The following is a 21357-nucleotide window of genomic DNA, read 5'->3' as shown; positions in this document are numbered from 1 at the left end:
GATGGTGTTTGTTTAACGCCGCTTTCAAACCGTAGCTGGGATCTGAGGGGGGACGGGTCAGCGAGGTCACGCGTGATCGCCGCGTCTTTCCCCGCTTTCCAATTTTCGAGAAAGCACTCGCCGGAGTAATGAGAGTACCGGGAGGGAATATGAAATGTGGATGTTGAATAAAACATCACGAGGAGAAAGAGACGGATGGATGATGGGGAAAGATACGCGGGAGCAGACGTCGGTTCGGAGGAGCCGCCGAACGCCAAGATGTGGCGCGGATGTAGAGCTGCAGCTTCTCCCCGCCGCCGCCGCCGCCGCCGCCGCCGCCGCCGGGGGAAATCAGCAAATTACCGGTCGTCTACGCATCGAGCCGCGGCGTGGACGAGCCGGGGCATGTTCATGTTCCCAATCTCCCCGGACCGGGTTGGCGGAGACCAGCTGGTCCGAGCAGGACCTTCCAATATCTCAGTTATTACACGCGGGAAATGGAGACATTTAACACTTGCGGCAGATGAGGCCGAACCCCCACTGGCTGTGTCTGCAAATTGCATTACCTCACAAGCAGAAGACGAGCCTCGCTGTTGGAAAGCGTCGTCCTGGTTTCCACGCTTCCTGGAATCGCCGATGGCCCGGTGTGACGTGCAGGTCCGGGCGTATCGCTCTTCGTTAAGTCGTTTCCGTTAAAAATAAGTCCCCTTTTCCAACTTTCTGGCAAGCCTCCTCCTGATCCCCTCCACCCCCCCGTCTCCATCAGGCCTTCAGCCGTCCGCCGTCTTCCCAGCTGATGTTCGCAGCCACCGTGGGATTCAGCCGTCAATCGCGGCGTCACAGGATCACAGGATGACGGCGGGATAGTTGGATGTCTCATTTCTACGCATGAGTTAGGAGGGAATGAAAGGGTGAATGTTTGTCTTTATATGAATGTGATTGAGAGGGCGAATGTTGGATGCCTCATGGAAGGGTGGAATTCATTCATGGTTGTACATCTCTATTATACGCTTGAATGAAAGGGTGAATTTTTGTTTGTCTCTATATGAATGGGATCAAAAGGGTGAATAGCTGCAGGTCTACATGCTGTGTGAACGACAGGTTAAATGATTGCATGCCTCTTTTATATGTGTGAATGAGAGGGTGAATGTCTGTTTCTGTACATGAATGTGAATGAGTGAGTGACTGAATGGTTGTTTGTCTCTATAGAATTTGATCGAGAGGGTGAACGATTGTATGTCTCGTTTATATACGTGAATAAGAGGGTGAATAGTTGTTTGTCTCTTTTATATGTGTGAATGACAGGGTGAATGTTTGTTTATATGAATCTGACGGCGAGGGTGAATGACAGGGTGAATGGTTGCATGTCTCCACGTGACATGAGAACATGAGGGTGAACGCTTGAAGGTCTCCATCTGTGGCCTGGCCATCCAGCCAGAGTGAACCCCAACTTTCGTCCAATCCCAGCTGGGATGGGCTCCGGCACCCCCTGCACGCCAAATCTCAAGATTGGCGGAATAAAGACTGAATTAATGAATGAATATGGCGCTGATACGGCAAATCATCCAACTCTGCCATCCGCCGAAACGCACGGATTAATTTGTTAGCTCAAAGCCAAGAGCTTGGCTCACAACAATACCGTATTTTTCACACTATAAGGCGCACTTAAAATCCTTACATTTTCGCACTATAAGGCGCACTTAAAATCCTTACATTTTCGCACTATAAGGCGCACTTAAAATCCTTACATTTTCGCACTATAAGGCGCACATAAAATCCTTACATTTTCGCACTATAAGGCGCACTTAAAATCCTTACATTTTCTCAAAAATCAGCTGTGCGCCTTATAATCAGGTGCACCTCCTTGTTGTGCTAAATGACCTCCAACCAATTTTATGCGGTACACTGCGCTCAAGCATCTGTCAAAATGTTTTACTGCGACTTTGGTGGAGCTTTCCCGTCCTGAGCCGAGCCCCTCCCGGACGCTCGCCGGGACTCAACGGAAATAAAAATACTTTTTTTTTTTAAGATGCTGATCAAGCTTTGAGTTTCTCCATGACCTTTAACCTCACAGTCATAACATTAGCGCATCCATCAATCTCCAAATTTACAGTTAGCACTAAACATTTTAATGACTGTTTTTTTTCGCACTGTAAGGCGCACTTAAAATCCTTCCATTATCGCACTATAAGGTGGACTTAAAATCCTTACATTTTCTCAAAAATTGACTGTTTTGTTTTGCTTTTTATAGCGTATACTGTCTCATGCACCTTATATCACGGTGCGTCTTATGTATGAAAATAGGCCCGTTCATTGATATTTGCGCTTTTTGCGCCGCAAAATACGGTACAATGATTCTGCTGGTGTTTGTGAGGGGGTTGAAACGGCCCGACCGACCGATCTGGGGCGTCTCTCCTTATCAGTGACACAAATGTGGCAGAGCGGCGCACCAATTCAGCAAAGCTAATTTCAATTTCTTATACGTCGTGAGCGGCCACCGGATAAGAATGCTCACTGTGATTGCAGCTCGGGACGTTTCCATCTCAGCAGCCATTTTCAGACAATAAACGTGGCTGAGAGCGTGAATGCGGCGCTCTGGAGCCGCCGCCGCGCAGTCGGCGAAGCAGCTGAGGGCTCATTGTAGGCGTCTGTCAGTCACGGCGGCGGCGGCGGCTGCCAGATGCATGCGTTGACTTGCTTAAAAGAGACGCTCCTTACGACTAAACGCTTTTGTTCATTGGTGAAAGGCGCCGCATCCCACGTTGCGGCGGTCCTTGAACATCTCACAGTAAAGTAAATATGGCACCAAACGCCTACGGTTGGCGGCGACGGCGAGATCGCACAGGGTGATGGATCTGTAACCGATTATTGACTTTGACTGTCAATAACCTCATGGTTCCTACCAAGATTCATCTCCTCACGTTGGCGTCTCATCGCAGGGGTTCCTCTCAGTATCTCAGCTCGGAAACATCTTGTTTGGTTTGTCTGAGCAGGAGTATCACAGATCGTGGCCACTTCCAGTTAAAATGACCTTCTCCTCTGTAACTTCACTCCACCCATCCATAAACCTGCTAGCTCCACCTTTCCTCCATGTCCAAACCATCTCAGTCTGACTTCCAGAACATCTAACGTATGCCGTCTATCCGATGGACTCGTTCCTGATCCTCTCCATCCTCCTCCGAAGAGGAACTTCCTCATCTTGGTCCCTGATGCCTCCAGCTCTGCCTCAGCAGTGGACGATTAAATGAATAAACTTTCTAATAGAAATAACAGAAATAATAAGAGTGACATGATTTTTTTGGGGGGCAAATGGAAATGATTAAAGTTTTGACTCCTGCCTCCAGAGGTCCCGCAGGGAGGCGACCTCCAAAAATCCTCTTTATAAAGCATTATTAAAAGTCGTAACAGTCAAGGTAAATCACTAAAAAAAAAAAAGAAAAGATAAATGCATAAAAAGCAAAAAGGATAAAATAATAATATATATTTATCTATTTTTTTAATCTTTATTTTCTATTATTTTATTTATCTATTATTTATTTCATTATTTATAATTTTTATACTTAATACTTTTACACTTTAGAGTTATTTTTTTTTCTATTTTTTTTAATTCTTTACTTTCGATTATTTTATTTTATCATTTATTATTTTTATACTTAAAACTTTTACACTTAAGTTAATTAATTTTTTTTTCTATTTTTTTATTCTTTATTTTCTATTATTTCATTTATCTATTATCTATTATTTGTTTTATTATTTATTATTTTTATACTTAATACTTTTTCACTTTAGAGTTTATTATTTTTTTCTATTTTTTTATTCTTTATTTTCTATTATTCTATTTATCTATTATTTATTTTATTATTTATTATTTTTAAACTTCATACTTTTACACTTTAGAGTTTTAATTTTATCTATTTTTCTATGTGTATTTTTGGCTTGTCACCGTCTTGTCCTTGTACGTCTCGCCGCTGCTGCCGCCAAATTATTTCCAAATGTGGGATCATTAAAATACATCTCATCTCATCATCGCATGAATAAATAAACGTGTCTGTTGGTTTTGAAGTTGATGGAAAACCATGTTGTAGTTTGAGGAGGACGAGAAGATGATGAGATGAAGGTCCTCTTTGGTAGTGAGGAGGACGGAGAGGATCGGAGGGACGGAGAGTTGGATGTTCTGGAGGTAAAGTGAGACGGTTTGGACCGAGCGGGGAGATCGAGGTAGAAGGACGCCGAGGTTAGAGGAGGTCAAGAAGAAGACTGGAGAGGAGGTTTATGGATGGAGGACGGGAGGGGAGCCGCTGTGGAAGAAGATGATCCGGAAAAGTACCTTGGGGTCCAACTGGATTGGACACACAACACAAAAGCACTTGAAGAGAAAGGTCAGAGCAGGATGTTCTTCCTGAGGAGACTGAGGTCATCTGGTGTCTGCAGCTCCTCAAGACCTTCTACCAGTGCATGGTAGCCACAGCACTCTTCTGGGTGATCGTGTGCTGCTGACGTCAACATGCTCAACAAGATGGTGAGGAAAACCCACCCGGTGGTGAGACTGAACCTGGAACATCAGGAATCGGTGGCTGTGGTGATGGTGAAGGACAAACCGGAAGCGATCCTGGACAACAAAGTTTATCTTATCTTATCTTATCTTATCTTATCTTATCTTATCTTATCTTATCTTATCTTAAACACTATAATTGTTACAGTGCTGTGATAAAGGAATTTCGCTACTATGAGCATCAATAAAGTTTATCTTATCTTATCTCATCTCATCTCATCTCATCTCATCTCATCTCATCTCATCTTATCTTATCTTATCTTATCTTAAAGAAAACAAGTGTTTGTGCCTTTTTTTGTGGTGGATGGGAGGAGGGGGAAAAAAACATAGTGCCACAGCGCCCCCTTGTGGCCGCTCCTTGTAATCACACTCACCCAAACAGGCAGTAAACAGCGCGGGGGCTGGAGAGCGAGATCTTCACCAGATCCTCCACAACACCGCCATCCGGGAAGCTGCAGCCGCACAGGAGCGGGAAGAGCCTCGGAGGAACCCGGAATCCGGATCCCGGCCCCGCCCGGAGCAGCGAGTGAGTGTCCGCCGACGCCCGCCTCTTCCCGACCGGCGGGGAAGCGGCCGTCGTTCCGGATCCGCTCATTATTTAGCTTCCGCTCCTGCTTTGTTTATTTGTTGCTTCGGGATCTGCAGAGACGCCAACACCCGCTGCGAACATCACGGTTGTCCCCCACCAGGCCGCGGTGCAGGCCGGGCTGCAGAAATGCACCGTCACCGGCGGGGAACAGCGGCGTCCCGCAGGGTCCCGCAGCGTCCCGCAGCGGGCCGCAAATAAACCTCCAATTTCCAATATCCTGAGCAAAACAAAACAAAACAAAACAGGAAAACCGCCCCCTAATTACACAATGCATGGATTTATTTGCTGCATCGTCATTGCCACATTGTTTTTGAGGTCAATGTGTATAGACTTGTTTATATAATACTCTTAGTTTATTTCGTTTTTTAGCTCGTCACTGTTTGTTCTTTGTATGTTTTGCTGCTGTTGCCCAATAATTTCTCAATTCTGGGATCAATACAGTGCATCTTATGTTAAATATTTATAAATTCAGTTGTTTATGCCGTTATATACTGATGGCTTTGCAGTAAACTGTATAAAAACGCTCTATATTCAGACTACATATATTTATACGTTTCCCCTCAATGCCAGTAAATGTTTCTAGTTTAATTCTTATTGTTTTGTTAACCTCATGTCGCTGTGGGCAAGTAAGAATGTTCATCTCGACTCTTCTGAATGTCTCATATGTGTTGAGAAATTGCCAACAAGGCTGGTGTCGGCTTTGAATAAAATGAAAAATCAAACCAACGTCTATAGAAATACTCAACGACAAAAATAAAATGTGCTGAGAAAGAAAATACCCCCGACTCAATGGTGTACATGCAAAATGAATAAATGGATTTCATGTTATTATTAAAATGAAAAAAAGGCAGATGTTGAACACGTGCATGAGTGTGTTTTATGTACAACTGGAGAGAATCTGCTAACCGGTAGTGGTTAGCATGTTAGCTCTGCGCCCTCCATAGAGGCCCAGCCAGCAGCCGGGGCACCCGCTAACAAACTAAAATCTACTTTTCAAACTATTTTCTACTTCTACTTCTTCTTCCAGCTCTGCATCTGAGTGGAAACCCAATCAGGCTCATTTCCGATCATTAAAAATGATGACGCACGTCAGATTCTATCACCCTTTAATGAATGAACCCATTTCTCGTGTTTCCTCACTTCTTCACCTCGCCTTCTTTTTTTTTTCCTCCCCAGAGGAACGCGTCCACCTCCCCCCCCCCCAAGCGTCACCATGATCCCCGCGCTGGCAGCGCTGGTCGCCCTGGCGTGCCTGCAGGCGGGGGCCCGGGCGGCCGTTCACGGCCCCCAGACAGGTGAGACGTTCGTCCGGCGTGGAGCCCGATTAGATCAGGGATCGGGAACAATGTTCCCTCTAATTTTTCATATGTCTGTGCGAACAGACATCTGCTCGAGCACACCGAGGACCACTGGGAGCAACATTACATGTGCACGCTGGGGCCACACACCAGTATCTCACCTGGAATCATAGCTTCCATTTTTTTCCATCAGAAAACTCGCTTTAGCTCGGCCGCATGTTCTGCAGAGCAGACCTTTCTCACTCGAAAAAGAAAAAATCTCACCGCTCGCTTTTCTATTTGCACATCTTCTGACATCTGTTCCAACTTAAAAGAACTGCATTTCTTTTATACTTTGGTTTGGTGAGTGGATGGATCACATTCATGACCCGCTTGTTCAGCCATGATAAGGGGTTAGCATATTAGCATTAGCATCACTTAACTCCACCACACTGTTAAGAATAAGAATAAGAACAACTTTATTTATCCTGAAGGAAATTGTTGTGCCGGAGTTTCAAGTAAAACATAGCAATAATAAATAATAGTAGGAAATTGTAAAAAACAGTAAAAAAAGGGGGGAGGATTAGAAATACAAATAAAACTATAAAATGTCAAAGTCAAGGCTATAAAGTGTTTTAAGGTCTTAAGCACAAAGATTTGAAGATTCCCTGCGGCTGAAGGAAGAGGAATTAAAAAGTCTATTATTGTTATATAGCGTGTACGGGCAGAGCACGTGCGCAAGTACCGTCCATGCCGTGATTGGCTGCGCAGCGTAATTGATTCGGATTGTTTGATTGGCTGGACACCTGTCACTCACTGAGTTATGCAGCAAAATGATACAGAAAAAAACATTATATATCTAATTCATTTTCATTGCGCTCGTTGCGCTAGATGGCTTTTCTTGTGCGCTGAGAGTGTGCGAGCAGTAATCGTGCAGGAGACGTTGGTCGGGAACCTTTTTGGCCGAGAGAGCAATGAAAGTCACATTTTTTCAAATATATATTCTAAAATATTATATTGTGTTATTCTTTTTGGCTTGTTCTGTGCGCGGTCGCTCTTAGCAAGCTTTCCCCTCTGCAAATTTAAAGCAAATGTGGCACGGCGTGTCTCCAGGTGTCGCTTTACATTTGACCAGAAATTCCCTCAGCGCTCTCTCTATAAAGGCCAGTTTCTCTGTTCAATTCTGTTAAAATGTACGGTTCTCATCATCTTTTTTAATTTTCACCATCCTTATACTCAGCATCAATTAGCTAGGTGACTATTTCATTAAAAAGAGAGATGTTTACTTCTCAACCTCGCAACAACTTGTGTAGGAAGCCGTATTATCCAATAAAAAATTTGAATTCCCGCTGGGATTGGCTGCAGCTTGAACAGGTGCAAAATAAAATAAATGTACGTCTCTAAGGGGAATCATGTTAAGAAATGTCAGCTAAGACTTCTCTGCCAGCCATAGGTTCCCGACCCCTGCGTTAGATGAAAACCGCACGTTATTGGGATTTATTGGAAATGACATCGTCGGGAACTGAAGCGAATTATTGGAAGCGTTACTCACCAGAAGACGTGGTTGTAGGTTTTTTAATAATCCATTCTTCTTGCAGTCTTCTTGGACAGGCAGCAGGCCAGCTCGCTGGTGTCCCGCCAGAAGCGGCAGGCCGACGCCGGCCGCCCGTCCACCCTGGAGCAGGCCTGCATGGAGAGGGTCTGCACCTACGAGGACGCCAGGAGGTTTTTCCCGGACACCTACCGCACGGTGAGCTCCTGAAAAATAATAAGAAAAAAATAGAGGTTTAAAAAAATTAAATAAATGTGAAAAGAACTGAAAAAAATCAGAGTAAATAAGAGTTAAAAAAAATTAAAGGGAAAAAAAGGGAAATGAAAAAAAAAACAAATGCCTATAACAAGATTTTGTTGGGAAACAAATAAGAATTAATTAGATTTTTTCTTAGAAGAAAAAAGAAAATAAACAAAAAAATGAGTAAATTAGACTTTTAAATTGAGATAAAACCAAAAAGTAAATTGAAAATTATGAATGCCTATTGTAAGATTTACACGGGGAAAAAAATAAGAAAAAATGTAGATAAAAAAAGAAAAACAAAAAAAGTGGAAGTAATTTAGATTTTTAAAATGAAATAAAACAAAAAAGTAAATGGAAAAAAAAAAAGAATGCCCATTATAAGATTTAGATTGGAAAAGATAAGAAAAAATAAGATTAAAAAAAAAAAAGAATAATAAAAATGAATCAGATTCCAAAAAATAAAATAAAACAAAAAAGAAAATGAAAAAAAAAATAAGAAAAGGAGAAAAAAAAATTATATTAAAATCATCAGTGCACTCACAACTGTCATTCTTGTGTTCCAGGATATCTTCTGGTCCGTCTACATCGGTAAGCGCCGGTCGTCCCCGTCCCCGCCCGTGAGTTGTCCCGCCTCACCTGAAATGTTTCCCGGACGTTTCTAGACGGGGACCAGTGCGTGGGCAACCCTTGCAAGAACGGCGCCCTGTGTTCGGACAGCGTGGGAGGCTACGACTGCGTCTGCAAATCCGGCTTCACGGGGGTTCACTGCGAGAACGGTGAGGCTGTCGACATCCCGCGCGCGATGGTGAAAAGCAAAAAAAAAACCCATTCTGACGGCTCCCGCTTTTCCGAATTTCTCCGCCCCGCAGACCAAACACTGTGCAGCCTGGAAAAGAACACGGGCTGCTCGCAGTTCTGCAAGCCGGGCTACACGTCCTTCGAGTGCTCCTGCGCCCGCGGCTGGAGGCTCAGCAGGACCAACAGGACCGTGTGCGAGGCGGGAAGTGAGTGAACGTCTCCTCTCGGCGTGAACGTGGAAGAAATGGCGGATTTAGAAAGTAATCCGAACCGTCTGGTTTTAGCCACGTTCCCCTGCGGTAAGGTTAACAACCCGGGCCGATGGGAGGACAGATTCGCCAGCAACAACGCCACCGGCTTCAAGGGGCTGAGCTGCACCTCCACGGAGTGTCCCTGGCATGTAAGAACACACACTTCTCAAAAAAAAAACACTTTTCATATTCTAATTCCACTTGTTTTCCTCTCCAGAAGCATTTTAATCCCACAGTCTATAAATTTAGGTATTTAATGCGGTCGTTGTTCATTAATGTGAAGAAATAGAACATGACTGGGTGGAAAAATATACACTGCTCAAAAAAATAAAGGGAACACTTAAAAAACACATCCTAGATCTAAATGAATGAAATATTCTTATGAAATACTTTGCTCTTTACACAGTTGAATGTGCCGACAACAAAATCACACAAAAATGATCAATGGAAATCAATTGTATCAACCCATGGAGGTCTGGATTAGGAATCACACTCAAAATTAAAGTGTAAAAACAAACTCCAGGCTGATCCAACTTTGATGTAATGTCCTGAAAACAAGTGAAAATGAATCTGTGTTGCTTCCTGAGTGGACACTATGATTTCACACAAGTGTGATTGACTTGGAGTTACATTGTGTTGTTCAAGTGTTCCCTTTATTTTTTTGAGCAGTATATTTATCTTACATATACAGGACAGTCTCAGAACATTTGAATATTGTGATGAAGTTCTTTATCTTCTGGAATGCAATTAAAAAAACAAAAATTACTTTTTCATGATATTCTAATACTTTGAGATAGGATTTTTAAGTTTTTTTTAAGATGTAAGCCATAATCAGCAATATTAAAATAATAAAAGGCTTGCAATATTTCAGTTGATTTTGTAATAAATCCAGAATGAAGGACATTTTTGTTTTTGTAATTGCATTGCAGAAGATAAAGAACTTCATCACAATATTCTAATTTTCTGAGACAGTCCTGTTTATACATATATATATATATATATATATATATATATATATATATATATACATATATTGTTTCCTTCGTCATCAGTCAGGACGTACTTAGACTTAAAGCTGATGTCTCGGGTCCGTCGTGATGTTTGCAGGCTCTCCTGAAGTCATCAGAGTCCACTGGTTTCTGCAGCGGAGTCATTCTGAAGGAGAACCTGGTCCTGACTTCTGCTCAGTGCGCCAGAAAGTACAGTTTTATCCAAGTGGTTGTCGGTAAGATTTACATTCTTGAACTTGAAGCCTTCCCCTTTTCACTGCTGTTCCGAATGCGGATGCGGTGAAAGGAACCGATACCTCCGATTGATTTCCACGTGGAAGATTACGTGGCTTTGCAGTTGATCAGCAGTATAATACACACACACACACACACACACACACACACACACACACACACACACACACACACACACACACACACACACACACACATTGCAGAGCTATTTTCCTGTTCAGTTGGAGATTGACATCTGCATGTAGTTTGCAAGTTTAGCCACTAGAGGGCGACATAACACCAAATAAATAATAATAGACTTTATATTATGTTTGGGAGTGTGTGTGTATTTTACTATGTCATTTAAAAACAAGATTTTTAGTTTTACTGAACAGCTTTTTTATACAGTTTTCCACCCTATTAGATATATTTAGCCTCCCTCAATAAAAGAATTATGTTGTCAGGTCTCATGTTTTGCTGCAGGGGTTTTTTTGCAGAAAGAGAAAATTTAGTTTTTCCGTTTTCACGACGGAAATAAAAAGCGTCGCCTCCCACGTGGGTCTCCCGGTGATAGCGAGGCACAGATCATCACGCACTAACCAGCCTCACTAATGTCAACGGATAAATCTGCGCAAGTTCGGGAATAAAACATGAATATATTTGCCACAATAAAACGTGATATTGCCGCTCGCTCAAAGCTATAAAGTATTTCTGTGATTGTAAATTATAGCGCGGCTTGTCGTGAAATGGCACGGAAAATCTGTTTTTTTTTTTTTCCTCTTCTGTCTCCTCAGGCAAGCGCAAGATTGACTTCGACACCGACGAGCAGGCGAGGCCCGTGAAGGTGGTTAACGTGCACCCGCGGTACGTTGAGGGTCGCCCTGAAAACGACCTGGCGGTGCTGGAGCTCCAAGACCCCGTCGTCTTTAAGAGAGAGGTGATGGCCGCCTGCCTGCCGGAGAGAGACTTCGCCGAGAGCCTTCTGACCACGCCGGAGCGCCTCGCCGTGGTCACCGGCTGGAAGGAGAGCGAGCAGATGCCGACTTTCCAAGGCGCGCTCGCCCTCAACCACTTGGCGTACGACAACCTGCCCCGGTGTTTGGAGACCCACGGCAACTTGATGAGCAACAAAATGGGCTGCACCGCGCAACGGGCCGACGCCGACTGCACGGTGAGCTCGGGCAGCCCCCTGCTCTCCATGCACAGGGACGTGGTCTTCCTCACCGGGGTGGTGAGCCGGCCGCCGGGGGCCGACTGCCGCAAGGGCTTCATGTTCCAGAAGGTTTCGCGCCACCTGGCGTGGATTCAGTCTTTCATGGGCTCCCGTTAGGCACCAGAACGGACGCTGATGTTATTATATACCGTAAAGCTAAACGCTAACCCAGGGGTCGGCAACCTTCACCACTCAAAGAGCCATTTGGACCCGTTTCTCCGAAGTAAAGTAAACACTGGGCGCCGCTTTTGAAATTGAGAATGGATTAACGCGGCATTTAACGTTATTTCGTTTTATGCTTTGTGTTAACAAAATACGTGTTGCATTTTTTTTAAATCAGTGAACAACCGCAGAGAAATCACAAAGGAATGACATTTCTGCATGCAACCGAGCATTTTTAAATCTACATTTAAGCAAAATAATCGATGTCAGTTTGAGTCCTTCTTGTATTTCTGAAAAAAAAAAAGCCGAATTTAAATGATCCACCGAAAGCAAACCAAAACTGCCGTCCTCTCTGTGTGTCGTCATCCTTTGCAGTCGCTAATTGAGAGCGACAGAAATATTTTACATGTTTTATTTAGACGTTACAAGATTGCCATAGTCTTCAAATTTAAAATTACATTTCAAAACCGAACCAACTAAAATAAAACGCATTTTAATCAAATGCTCGTGAATCATTTTCAAGAGCCGGCGGGTTGCCGACCTCTGCGCTAACCGATCGATGTGTCGTCGTCCTTTTTCCCTGCTGCCTTTTGATAATATCATATCTCCGCATCTCCGAAGAGGTGCACTCTCTGTTTTATCTGCGGGGCGAGAAAAAAAAAAAAAAAAATACCAGAAGCGGAAGGAGGAGCCGTGAATTATGCAGCATGCTGTTGTTTGTGTGAACGCACCCCTAGCGCCTGTTGAGTTGGGACTCTCCACTGAAGTCTGCTAAAACACCACTTAGCATTGTCCTTCTCCACCGTTTGACAATTATAATAAACTCCTAACACCACACGGCGTGTTTGCCCGCCCTTCTGTGTTAACACTTGCGAGGCACGTAGCGAGGGAAAAAGTCAAAATACAAAATACCCCCGGTGTTGTCCGGCAACATTTTCCCACAGACGCTCTCCCCCTTCTGCAGTCTTCTCACAGCCTCCCCGGCGAAGCAGGCCGGCAGCGTGTCATGCGGGGAGAGAAAGGACGAAAGAGGCGGACGAATGGGCGATAAAGGGCGAGAGAGAGAGACGCCGAGCCACAAAACAAAAAAACCTGAGCTGCCACTTTTGATCGAACGCTTGAAAAGGACGGCCCGGAAAGCTGGGGCCCACGTCGGCCGTTGCCATGGCGCTCACCTAGGAGATGGCTCCTAGGTCCCAAAAATGGCCCCGCTCCTTTACCGGACCATCCAGCGGAGATTAATTTGAGTGCGGTGCCTTCCTTCCTGGCTCGCTCCCCCCTTTTTCTGGTCCTGCCTTTATATGCTCTGGCAAACATTTGCACACACAAAACCAGGTAGCTTTTACTTCATCTGGTCCAAGATGCTAAATCTTGAATCTGTGAACCGGGTCCTGAGCCTGAATGCTACGTGCTAGGATGCGGAAATTAGCCGAAGGGCAGGGCGACCCGCAGAGGAGAAAAAATCGGCGAAGTTTACCGGGCATGAATGGAAAGCCCTCGGAGACGGACGTTACAAGCTTTTAACCGATGGAGGGAGAAGCGGGAAAGCACTTAACGTCAAAGCTTCCGGGCCGCCGTCGTCGCTGGAAAAACAAGACGACTGCAAAAAAAAAAAAAAAAATGGGGAAAGTGTTCGGCAAAGTGGAAGCGCGGCACAAAACGCCCCCGACATCTGCCGTCCTCCGAAAAAAAAAAACAATAATCCCTTTCTTTCATCAGACCCAAAACACAGCTTCAAGCTGTGACCTCAAATCCTCGGCGTGCCGGGCGTGCGGCAGCGTCGGCCGGATGCACGCGTAACACAAACACGCTTATTTGTGTCTTGTGAGTTCGGAAGGGGGGGAGTCGAGGGCGACATCAAATGACAGACTTTTGGGGCGGCGGATTATCTGTCTGTGTGGTGTCTGATTCCACGCAGGGGGGCTCGCAGGGTGTCTGGACGCCGCAGGCTATGCGCTTTCGCTATCTGTGAAGGCACGCTTGTGATCTCGCCGGATCCAAAAAAAAAAAACCCCATATGCGCCGTCTTCCCCCGCCCCCCCGAAGTGAAACGGCGGCCTGCGCCAGACAGAGCCGCTTCCACTCGGTCGGGTAATTGTGCATGAGGGTGGAGGGAACGGCGGCGAGCCGGAGAGGTTAGAGAGGCGAAGTGGCTGACGGAGGAAGGGACAGGCGGGAGGCGGACTTTACGTAACGCCGCCGTGATGCCGCCGCGTGACAAACGCGCCGCCGAACTTGAGCGAAGTCGGCATCCCCTCGCTAACATGCTGATGTCAAGCGGCTTTTTACGGTTATTGTTTTAGCTCGGGATGCTAAAATACGGCGGCTTGCTTGCAGGTGACGGACGCAAGAGGTGGAAATCCTGCGCCTTTCAAATAAATGAACTTTTTGGACAGATGGTGCCGTTTCATCACGCGAACGGCAATTCTGGAGGGTCGTCTGCAGACCGACGACATAAATGATTCATGGAGTCGGAGCGCGTGATCCGTCATCTCCTGCAAGAGAACGCCAGGCCGGGTTCCCCGCCCGTTGGATTCAGGCCGCGACCCACGTATGCTGGGACGCCAAAGTGGGAAACGCTGCTTGGCCGGGACGTCCCAGGCTGCTGGTTCAGGCGTTGATGGAGCCTCTCCCACAACATGACATGCAACCGTTCATCTCGTCACTCACGTGTCATACAAGGACACATTTTATCTGCTTTTTATCAAACATTTCATCAAACATACGGCCGTCAACCCTCCATCTCCAAGAGGTGCTGGTTATATTTATGCTATAAATGCAGAGTGCACATGTAGTTTCAAATATGTGTGTTCAAATATAGCACAGACATTTCGCAGATTTCCTCCACTCTATTCTGGACTTTTTCACTTTATTTTGCTCTTATTTTTATTTGATTCTTATCCTGCCTTTCATTCGATATACTTCATTTTATGAAGCGTATATTTCATTTTTGGATTTGCAACCCCTCCTTTGGGCTTCTCCCTTCAGGGTCTCCACAGCGAATCCACCTTCTCCATCTAACCGTATTCTCTGGATCCTCCTCTCTCACACCAACTACCTTCATATCCTCTCTCAAGATGTCCATAAAACTTCTCTTAGGTCTTGCTCTAGACCTCCTGCCTGTCAGCTCCAGCGTCAGCAACCTTCTACCCAGATCTTCACCATGGTTTACACATGAACAGAGTGTTCATATTTAAGCCATCACCGTCATCACATTTTCTTGGTCATACATGTCTTGCACCCCTGTGACGACACGACGTCCATCATTCTTCTCCATGGTCTTCCTCTAGACCTGTGCTGTCCCTCTGATGGACTCATTCCTGATCTTCTCTTCCTGGTTGCTCCCAAAGAGAACCTCAACATCTTCATCTCTGCTACTTCCAGCTCTGCCTCTTGTCTTTTGAACACTGTCAGTGTTTGTAGATCATCTCACCACCCTCTCCTCCACCTTTCCTTTCCTTCTGGCTGATTGTCTTCTATATCTTTGTACCCCTGACACTTTTCTCCACCCATCCCAACCTGCTTGAACCAGTTTCTTTACCTCTTCTCCACACTCTCCTACGCTCTGGACTGTTGAGCCTAAGTACTTGAGATCCTTCAGCTTCTTGATCTCCACTCCCTGTGGCTTCACCGTTTCACCCGGGTTACTCTCATTCATCACACACATATATTCTGTCCTCCTGTGACTAACCTTCAGTCCTCTTCTTTCCAGAGCATACCTCCACCTCTCTTGATGTTCCTCAACCTGTTCTCTGCACTCACAGCAGATCACAATGTCATCTGCAAACATCATGGTCCATGGAGATTCTTGTCTAACCTCATGTGTCAGCCTGTCCATCACCACTGCAACAAGAAGGGTCTCAGAACTGATCCCCAATGAAGTCCCACCTCCACCTTGAACTTCTGTGTTACCCCTACAGCACACCTCACCACTGTCTCACTGGGAACATACATGTCCTGCACCAGTCTTACATACTTCTCTGCTTCTCCAGACTTTCTCATACAATACCAGAGTTCTTCCCTCGACACCCAGTCGTATGCTTTTTCTAGGTCTCAAGAAATACGCCCATTCACCCTTTCATTAGAACTGTAGACATGCAATATTCACTCTTTCATTCACACATTTGGACAATTTAGCGTCTTCATGAACCTCCTGCATGCGTTTGGACTGTGGGAGGAAACCAGAGAACGCTGAAGAACCCCACGCAGACACAGGGAGAAGTAGTCGTAGGAGAAAATTTGGAGAATAGTACCCATGACACTTTTCTCCACCCATTCCAACCTGCTTGGACCTGTTTCTTTACCGCTTTACCTGGATTTGCTACCCCTCGTGCCCCCCAATTGCCCTTCAGGGGCATATAAAGTTTTCTGATTCTGATCCACTACAGTCATTCATGTCATATGGAGACCTGCAACCGTTCGCCCTCTCATTCACACCTCTGGATAGGGTCTTCAGTGGATGCTTGTGGACTGTCGGAGGGACCCTGAGGAACCCCCCGCAGACACTGGGAGAACATGGAGACTCCACACAGAAAGGCCTCCAGTGGGAATCTATCATGCTCCTCTTCTGAAGCAACATGTACTGTATATGTTTATATCAGTGATTTTTGGTGAGGTTCATAGGCACGCCTACCATGAGGCAGGAGAACTGCCTGCCTCGCTTAGTAGCACTTGGCAGCTGTTTTATGATCCCTCAGCACAAGAAACTAGTGACACACATACAGTTGTTGACAAATTGGAAATGTAGTTCATACAGCAAAAGTGTTTAAACATTTTAAAAGAGACAGCAATCCGGTCTTAGTGCAGAGCATGCCGGCAGCCAGCTTTCATTGCGCAATCTACGTTGAAGCTAAACTCTCGGTGGCCTCAGTGCGCGTTTCTTCTCAGTACTTGAACAGCTAATGTGAAAATCCAGCCATTTTGAATAAATCCAAAACAGGTGAAGTTAAATGAAAAATACCTGTACTGAGCAAATCACCGATAAATAGAAGTATTTCATTCTTTTTTTCAGTTTTGCTTTCCAAGATCAGCAAGTGAGGCACGGCCTTCTCGTGCCTCCCCTGACCGCGCTTCACCTGAAAATATATATACATATATACGTGTGATGTATTCAATACCACTCTCATAATGCAACCTCCTTCTTGCTGTCTTCTGCTGATAAAAAGAACAACCTTATCCACCTCCTGCCGTCACCAGCAGTGGACCTTCGGGCAACAGATTAAACAAACAAAAAAAAAAAACAATCCTCCACCTTCAGGCCCACAAACACTGGATGATGGAGGAAGAAGGTAAATCCTGACGCTGCCTTTATCCCACTGACCCGGCCCTGACCTTGCAGAGGTTAAATCCTGTTTAGTGCCATTGAGAAATGCAGGGGAGGAAAGGGGCGGCCACCCCGGTCCATGTGGCTTTTTGACCAGATCAGATTAGAGCCATGTGAATAATATACCAGTGTGTGTGTGTGTGTGTGTGTGTGTGTGTGTGTGTGTGGGAAGCAATCTGTAATGTGATCATCAATATGAATGCTAATACAAGTTGAGTGCAACCCACTTGGGAGCTTTGCAGACAGTGGGATTTTTCAGATGTTGTCCTCCAGATGTAAAGTACAAGCATATCAATGTCTCTTTCCATGTATTTATGTACAGGACTGTCTCAGAAAATTAGAATATTGTGATAAAGTGCTTTATCTTCTGTAAGGCAAATACAAAAACAAAAAATGTTATACATTCTGGATTCATCACAAATCTACTGAAATATTGCAAGGCTTTTATTATTCTAATATTGCTGATTATGGCTTACATCTTAAGAAAACCTAAAAACCCTATCTCAAAATATTAGACTATCATTGAAAGTAATTTTTGTTTTTTAATTGAACTTTATCAAAATATTAAAATTTTCTGAGACAGTCCTGTAGATACTGTCATTTCCAGACTATTGAGCGCGCTTGAATATAAGCTGCAACGGCTAAAAATAAACAAATAAATATGTGTGCACATATATAGGCACACTTGTCTATAGAACACAGGTGTCCACGTCGCAACAAGAGATATTTACACAGAAACATTTTTAACTTAACTAAATCACAAATTAAATTATAATTTAATAATGATAAGATAAATAATTTCACTTTAATTCAATACACATTGGTAACATTCACAAATTCGTACTGGAAATCCTTTTTTTTTCCTGAACACGGCTGATGAAAAATATGAATAATAAATAAAACAAGGAAAAGTCCATCCATCCATTTTCTATCCCTGCTTTGTCCTACTCTGGCTGATGGCTCGCTTGGTCTTTCTCCTGCGCGCTGAAACCGTTAGAGTCGTCTTCTTCGGTGACGGAATTGAACGGCCTCGGAATTTCGAAATTTGCGAAATATTTTGCGCCGTGAAGCGCCAAAAAAATCCATAAATTAGCTGCATCGTTGTTTAAGCCGCAGCTTTCAAAGCGGGTGAAAAAAAGCAGCGGCTTAATGTCCAGAAATGACGGTATGTATAAGAATAAGAATAAAACAACTTTATTTATCCTGAAGGAAATTGTTGTGCCAGAGTTTCAAGTAAAACATAACAATAATAGATAATAGAAGCAAATTGTATGAAAAAAAAAAAAAAAAAAAAAAAAAGAGCAGGTGCTGCACATCTACAAAGGTCATGACCTCTTCAAGTTTTGGGCAGCAGTGCCAGTCGGGGAGGGGGAGGCAGGTAATTACACCGGATGCATCCTGGATTATCCTCAGCAATATCTATCCTTCATTACATCAACACTGCAAATTGTGTTTGTTGGGTTTGACGCAAAAGGGTGACGTGTTTTTCCCAAATGTTGGAAGCGTCTCTAAAAGTCTAAGTTGGTCTCAACCGGCCTGCGACTTTCCACAAAGACGAAAAAGTCCCGATATGGGAATACGGATATTCCAGGCGGACGAGCCGGGGTTTAAATGGCCCCGAGGACGGAGCCCAGCTTTGAAGGCCATTCACCACAGTGGTGAAACCGTGACATGAACACTATGGGATGGATCACATGATGCACGCCTGCCCAGGGGGAACTTTGCATGAAGAACGTGCCTATCGAACAGTAGAAAAACCCCTTAAAGTCACATGTATGGGTGGTATTATTGGATGTTTCCAACGACGAAAACAGATTATATGGAAACATTCACTCTTTCGTTTACAGACAAACAACCGTTCACCCTTTCATAGATGATGATGGATAAATAACCACACGTCATGTAGACAGACAAGCATTCACCCTTTCATTTTCACGTTGTATAGACAAATAACGCAATCTCATTCATACATCATGTCGGTAAACCACCATTCACTCTGTCATTGTAACGATATTTGGAATATATGACATTCTCAGTTTCATTTACAGACATACAACCATTCACCCTCTCCTTCACACATCAAATACGGCCACGCAACAAGTCACCCATTCATCCTCATATCATGTAAATAAACGATTCACCCTCTCATTCAGACATCATTAAGAGACATACAACATTCACCGTTTCATTGACGTGTGGTATAAAGACAAACAAACAACCTGTAATTCATACGTCATATAGACACATACAACCATTCACCCTCTCATTTTACATTACATTACATTTGGCAGACGCTTTTATCCAAAGCGACTTACAATAGAGGACATAGGGACTGCAAATACACTTGCAAATACAAGATGCACAGGAAATATACAGAACAGTAAGCTTGGGTTAGTGAGTTTTTTTTTTTTTTTTTTTACAAAGACATACACAAACATACACACACACACTGCATAGCCTAACATGGTGCCTAACCTGATCTGGGGCATCAGCGCAGTAAAAAGTCCTGAAAGAGAAAATTTTTTACCTGTTTCTTGAAGGTTGAGAGAGATGATGCTAGTCTTGTTGCTTCCGGAAGTTTGTTCCACCACTGAGGTAGTAGAACTGAGAACAGTTTTGCCTGAGATCGCTTAGAGCGAGCGAAAGGCACTGCTAGTAGCAGCATTTGAAACATATAAAGACAGACATTCACTCTCTCACTCATACATCATATAGATAAACAATCTTTCACTCTGTCATTCAATTGCCGTATGGAAACATTAAAAAAAATGCACTTTTTCATTCACAAACAGCCATTCACCCTTTCATTCACACGTCATATAGGCATACAACCATTCACCCTTTCATTCATGCATAACATTACATAGATAAACAATCATTCCTTCTCATTCATACTTCATATTGAGACACGATCATTCACCCTTTCATTCACAGGTCACACAGTTCAACAACATTCATTTTTATGCTACACAGACACAACATTCACTCTTTCATTCATTTGTCAGATGGAAACAAACAACCATTCACCATCTATAGAGACACGTGACTCATTCAGGCGTCTTCGGTGAACCTACTTGTAGAAGGAAGTCCTGCAGACACTTGGAGAACATGGAGGCTCCGCACAGAAAGGCCTTCTGGAGACAGTCGATCTCGACTTCTGGTTTGAGATGAACCTGCCGGCAGCAGCCAGGAGTTGCTAAAATCTCATCTCCAAGATATAAAGTGATGGAGGATTGGAAGTATTGATATTAAAAATGGATTTTTTATTAGCGCTGATCATCTCACCGGACAATCATCCAACCCCGCACATCCTCTTCCTGTGTGAAACTGGGACGGGCGTCTGGAAATAAAACCTACCCTTAAAATCGTCCGCTCTTCCTGCTCATTTTCAGACACCTGCATCCTGTCATAGTGGCCGTTTCCTGCGAGGTCACAGGCGCCCGTCCAGATGCTCCTCGCTGGAAACAGATGCGGCGCGGCGGCCGAACGTCGGCCGCTCCGCTGGCACGCCGCCGGCCCCGGCGGGGATTTGACGAATGGAAAGGAAGCTCTGTGATGGAGGAAATAGGAAAGGAAGCAAGGAGCCAGAGAGGACAAAGACAACACAAAAACAAATAAATCCCATTTTGGAAAAACTACGAATGCAACGACGTGGCTGGTGTCCGCTGTAAACATCTGCTGTTCTTCTCCTCATAGCTCAGGGACCCACCGGATGGGACCAAAGATAGTTTGAGATGTTTTTTCACGATGTATCAGTCCCTGAATCGGATCCCGGAGCCGTCACCCGACTAAAAATACAAAATCCAAGAGTCTCTCAGAGGCAGGACTTCAACTCCTTCATCCCTGCGTATTCCAACGTTCTCCACGTTTTGTTCCTCAGAGGCTAACCGTAGCAGCTGTGTCCTCCAGCTGCACGGCCAGCCAGCGATCGGCCACGTGCAGGAGATCTGCGACGGGAGGCGCTTCGGAGGCCAGATGGCTGAAGCTCACAGAGCCCTGGTGTCATGGAGAGAAGAACAACATGTTCAACTTCTTTATGTACATAATATTGTGCGGGCGGCGCGGTGGTCAGCACCTCCACCTCACAGCCAGAAGGTCCATGGGCATTCTTATGTGGTGCCTCCATGTTCTCTCCATGGGGTTCCTCAGCATTCTCTGGGTTCCTCCCACAGTCCAAACACATGCAGGAGGTTTG

The 21357-nt window shown here is 44.6% G+C and overlaps 1 protein-coding gene across 1 annotated transcript; it reads left to right on the top strand.

The window, feature by feature from the left end:
- Positions 1-4903: 4903 nt before the first annotated feature.
- Positions 4904-12676, top strand: proza (protein Z, vitamin K-dependent plasma glycoprotein a). Its single transcript, XM_086176193.1, has 9 exons — positions 4904-5057; positions 6297-6415; positions 7996-8147; positions 8756-8780; positions 8855-8968; positions 9062-9196; positions 9275-9390; positions 10349-10466; positions 11259-12676. The coding sequence occupies exons 2-9, from the start codon at positions 6334-6336 to the stop codon at positions 11792-11794; spliced, it is 1278 nt and encodes a 425-aa protein (XP_086032319.1). The 5' UTR covers positions 4904-5057; positions 6297-6333; the 3' UTR covers positions 11795-12676.
- The last annotated feature ends 8681 nt before the right edge of the window (positions 12677-21357 follow it).

The sequence above is a fragment of the Fistularia commersonii genome, chromosome 28 (genome assembly GCF_037954325.1).
Source record: "Fistularia commersonii isolate RoL2024-O1a breed Wild chromosome 28, RoL_Fcom_v1.0, whole genome shotgun sequence".
Taxonomy (NCBI): Eukaryota; Metazoa; Chordata; class Actinopteri; order Syngnathiformes; family Fistulariidae; genus Fistularia; species Fistularia commersonii.
Note: the sequence above shows the minus strand (reverse complement) of the source record. Positions and strands in the feature narration are given on the sequence as shown.